The sequence below is a fragment of the Panicum virgatum genome, chromosome 7N (genome assembly GCF_016808335.1).
Source record: "Panicum virgatum strain AP13 chromosome 7N, P.virgatum_v5, whole genome shotgun sequence".
Classification (NCBI taxonomy): domain Eukaryota; kingdom Viridiplantae; phylum Streptophyta; class Magnoliopsida; order Poales; family Poaceae; genus Panicum; species Panicum virgatum.
Genome location: NC_053151.1, coordinates 39,844,543 through 39,849,292, shown reverse-complemented (window position 1 = coordinate 39,849,292; position 4,750 = coordinate 39,844,543). Strand labels below are relative to the sequence as shown.

Genomic DNA, 4,750 nt, shown 5'->3' with positions numbered 1-4,750 from the left:
CCAAGTCGCGAGTATGAGGCCCCGTTCCGTCTGAACGGGGCCTGAGTGGGTTCTTTAGACGGAACTGACCATATTTTGGCCATACAAGCGCAGGTCCACACAACCAACCTATGATTCAGGCCCAATAGGCCCACAAACCAGCCCGCGAAGCATCTGTCACGTGACTACTCTCACGGGGCGTCTTTTTTATTTTTGCATTTTTCAAAAAAAAAATTTACAGAAATATATTTTTAGTTTTAGGTTTTACAGTTCTATACCCTACTGCCCGGCAGGGGGGCGGCAGGGGGCCTACCGCCCGGCAAGGGGGCGGCAGGCTCCCTCTATGGACCTCTGCGCAAATTTTTTTTATTTACATATAGGTCCCTACCGCCCACCTGCCGGGCGGTACGGGTATAGAACTGTAAAACCTAAAACCAAAAATATATTTCTATAAATTTTTTTTTGAAAAATGCAAAAATAAAAAAGACGCCTCTCACGGGCCCACCACCTGCATTTCGCGCCAGTACCACCACCTGCTATGTCTATTGTCAGTTGTCACCCATTTTCCTAACCCGAAGCCCAGAGCGTTGGGGAAACTGTGGGACCACATACGCTTGAGCCCCACGAGTCATCGACTAAAGGCCACGACCATTCCTGCTCACTTTTGTGTCTTGTCTGAGAAGAAAGAATTCGAAGCCCCACCGAAGGGCGAGCTCGTGCCTTGCTCCGTACATGTCACGTGGCCTCCCCACAAAGAGGGAGTTCTGCTAAACCCCCTCCTCCACCATCTTCCAAACCCATCCCACCTCGCCGACCATTTCCGCACCCACTCAACCCATCGTCTCAGCCTCTTCGCTTTGTCCCCACCGGCTACCGCGACGGGAGGTTAGGGTTCCCACACCAAGGTGGCTTCCCCCTCCGCCATGGCCTTCTCCCAGAGATGTACGCTGACCCAATCCGCCTCTGATCATCCCGACGTGCTTTTGATTCGGTTTTCCTTTGGTTCGGTCGCTTGTTGCTGACCAATTTAATTTCGTGCCTCGATCGGGGTTGCAGATGGATACGGGAGTGCTGGGTTCTTCGAGGTCGTGCAGGGCTTGCACCCGCGCGGGATCCCCAAGTCGGAGGCGAGGGGGGGAGCCGGCGTCGCCGCGAACAAGGTCAAGAAGTATCTCGCCAAGATGGACAGGGCTGTGGATTACGACTTCTACGACGATGACGACCTTCGCTACGTCCGCTTCAAGTCGCCGTTCAACCGCCGCCCCCTCATCGGCCGTCGTCCGCCCCTCGGGTATGCTCTGTTGCTTCGCGCTCCTGCTTGCTGGGTTGTACGCACGCTCGCGGAGATAAATTTTGGGGAGTTATTTGGTAATTTTGATGGATTTGCTCCGTGGTATTTGCGGTGTCCGCGTGCAGGAAGAACGTAGGGAAGCGCACCCTCCGCCTCGTCGGGAGCAGCAGCCCCGACTACCTGCGGCAATGGTGCGCCGCTTCTTTGGTCGATTCGGTTTGTGTCGAGATGAATGAGGACGTGTGATTCTAGCATTGTTGATGTTGCCATCTGTTTTTTGTTGGTGATTGTTGCAGTGAAGAGGCTGCATTTGGTGATTTTGATGACAGCGACGACTGGGAGGTCGAGGTGTAGGAGGGCCATCGTCAGGTTGTGATCCTGCTATTTTTAGCCTATGCATAAACCTATACCGTAGTTGTTCTCTGATATGGATCTGAAATTTTGCACAATAGTCGGATCCTGGTTGTTCTTGTCTGTACATCTTTGTGTTGTTTGATCTATAGCAAACATGTGTTACTAGTTTTGCTCTTGCATCTGTGTGGTTGTTTCAATTGTGGAGGATCCACAGAGAAGTTGAATTGTGGACTACTAGTTTTGCTTTTTGGATCTGTATGCTAGGTTAGGGCCAAACATTGAGATCGTAAACATTAATGAAGCACAATAGGTCATAACTTTGAGCTTAGTAACTTAAGATTTATGCTAGCAGCATGCGAAACAGGGGCACCTATTGTTTATTTATTTTCTTCTGTGGAAATGGACTTTGACGGTACCTGGGTTTCGTTTTGTTTCGTTTTTGGATTGTCACTGCAGGTTTGTGTTTGATAATCAAACTATCATTGTATCGTGGGATTTCTGGGGTACCCACAGCCGGGTGGCGGAACGCACCCGCCTATTCCCAGAAAGGAAGTACTCGGGAAGGTACTAGGCGATTGGGCTAATCTAGCTCTGAGTCAGGCACACAAGAACACACGATCTAGAGTGGTTCGGGCTGCCGGAGCGTAATACCCTACATCCACTGGGAGTGGTATTGATCTTGGTTGTGTATGAACCTATCCTCCGCCGGGTCTTGGCTTTTCCCCAGCCTGAGTTTTTCTTCTAGCCGGCGCCCCCCTTTTATAGACCAAGGGGTGCGGATACATAGGACGTTGGGGCCCCGACAAGTGGGCCCAACGTACTGTGCAGCATACTGCGCAGAGTACTCAAATGGCTACAGTGGTTACGAATCTTTCCTCCGATATGCTTCCATACCATGCTGACTCTGACGAAAGGAGGTCTTCTCTTGTCCCGTCAGCAAGGTGCCCGTTGGGGGAACGTAGCTTGCGGCGTGACCTGTTGAGGCTATTATGTAGGCGTCATAATGGGTGGAGCCGAGCCGTCGTATCCATCTGTTATGGCAGACTGACAGGCGCGGTGTGGGCGGCGCCAGCAGCTCCACTATGCACCTTGGTAATACGCGATCAATAGTGCCCCCTGGTCAAAGAATCGCCTCGGCTTCTGCTGTATCAATGCGGACGTCCACCTACCACAATGAATGCAGTGGTGGGTGAGGCTTAGTATGAAGACCAAGCGGCCTTGTATATGCGTCTGTGTTTGAAGACATGTGTCGGCTCCGGACCACCTCGAGACGGGGTGTCGATTTCTTCCCTTAGTGAGGGGTCCGGTTACTATACAGGGGGTCCGGGAGAACAGGACTCCGGACCACAGGGGTCCGACTGTTTGGACGTAGTCAAGGACAACTATAAGGCCCTTGCTTAGACACAAGGGGGTACCCCAGTCCAGGGGTACCGACACATTGCAAAAATGTGTTTCCAGTGTTGTGCCTGCACCTTTTTGGTAGTTTGAACTCCAGATGCTCCTATGTAACTGAGATCTCCATGTGTTCTTTACTTCTTGTGCAACACATAATGGTTATTTGGCCTCGTTTTGCTAAGTTAGTGCAAAGAAAACTGAAATAGTGGACTTTAATTGTTGAAGAGTTACCATAATTTGAGAATAGTTACTTGATGATTTGAGAATAGAGTCTTGGCCTCTTGGGACGAATTCCTCTCTTTTTTCTGAAACAAAAGAAAAAGAGTATAATGATCTTCATTTTCTTCCTGTCGCATGTCTGTCACCTTAGACGGAACTTGCTTAGCTAATGACTCGTGATTACCACCATGTGAAAACGATTCTTGAGTAGTAAGTCCACTTTTCTTTCCTATTGCACCGATCAGATCATTCTGAATTCATGTCCTTACTGTCCAGTTATATCGGATCTTGTTATTTTCTTTTGCACACTTATATCTTCCATTGAATTATAAAGTTGTCACTGTTGATTACCTATATTGGTAGTATCTACTATTTATATGTTGGAAAAAAACATGTGAAAAGGAGAGGAAAAAAACGCAAGTCTCTGCCATTTAATATGAATGATATGCTGTGAACTAGTATTTATCTTTGTTTTGTTTGCCTGATTCTGTTTATCAGTACATTCATGTTAAGAATGGAGGACAGAATCCACCACCAAATACAATGATGTGGCTACATATTAATTACTGCTACACAACCAGTAGTTTAGCTCTGCTCAAGCCCATGAAATGCCTAGCTAGTTTGTGACAGTGACAGAACTCTGAATATTAAAGCATGGAACACTTCTATCTGTATGCTCTAGTTAGTTTAATAATGATGACATCAGCAGTAACATGAGATGTTTTTAAATTAGTTCATTTGATTTCACAAATGTGTGATCATTTCTCGTTTGTGACCACGTTTATCTGCTGTTGCTTTGCAGAAAACCTACAGATTTAGCAAGGGAGGAGTGTATAGTTCTTTGGAATTGAAAGTCTCTTGTCTTGGGAGTTGGGAAGCTGGGCTCTTACATATATGCATAGTACCTTTCTGTTCAGCCTAGTAGTCTTGTGAACTTGTTGTCAAAAACGTTTGATGTAATATTCCGTCTGGGGTGGTGCGACCTGGGTCTTAACTTTGAAGTGCTTCCTGATCTGAATAGCCCCCCCCCCCCCCCCCCCCTCTTTCCCTCTCCCTCTTCTTTTGTTCCACCCGTCTGGTTCTTGGTACTGTGTACTGTGGGATTTCCGTTGCTGCAATGGAAATGGAGGAGTTGATTTGTGTCGAAAAATATATATACATAGTACCTTTTTCGTTTCTGCAATCTCTACAATGCGGGCTCTAAATTGTCAAAATCTTTTCCAGTGCCTGCACTCAAAAAGAGACCTTGTCGACACTATTTTTAAATTGTAGTATTCTATTGGCCTTCGTTTACTCGGGATTTATCTTGTTAAAACCTATTGCTTGATTCCTTAGTTTGTGATCTGGTTTGTTGTCTTTTTTTCTTCCCCTCTCTATTTAAGTGGATGGTGAATTTGTCATTTTAGTGGGCTGTTTTTAGTGTAAAGTCAATTTGTCTCAGGTCCGGGCTATCCAGGCCGTAAGGCCACTCAGCATGAAGCCATGAACCCGAGTATCGATCGGGCAAGACAG

The 4,750-nt window shown here is 47.3% G+C and overlaps 1 protein-coding gene across 1 annotated transcript; it reads left to right on the top strand.

Moving 5' to 3' along the window:
- The first annotated feature begins 902 nt into the window (after positions 1-902).
- Positions 903-1,624, top strand: LOC120681251. The gene is made up of 4 exons (XM_039962763.1): positions 903-921; positions 1,036-1,254; positions 1,380-1,461; positions 1,567-1,624. Exons 1-4 carry the CDS (start codon positions 903-905, stop codon positions 1,622-1,624), a joined length of 378 nt encoding a protein of 125 aa, XP_039818697.1.
- The last annotated feature ends 3,126 nt before the right edge of the window (positions 1,625-4,750 follow it).

Coding starts and splice junctions, on each gene's coding strand:
- LOC120681251 (XM_039962763.1), top strand. Junction 1,255..1,379: donor CCGCCGCCCCCTCATCGGCC/GTCGTCCGCCCC, acceptor CCGTGGTATTTG/CGGTGTCCGCGTGCAGGAAG. Junction 1,462..1,566: donor CCCGACTACCTGCGGCAATG/GTGCGCCGCTTC, acceptor TGATTGTTGCAG/TGAAGAGGCTGCATTTGGTG.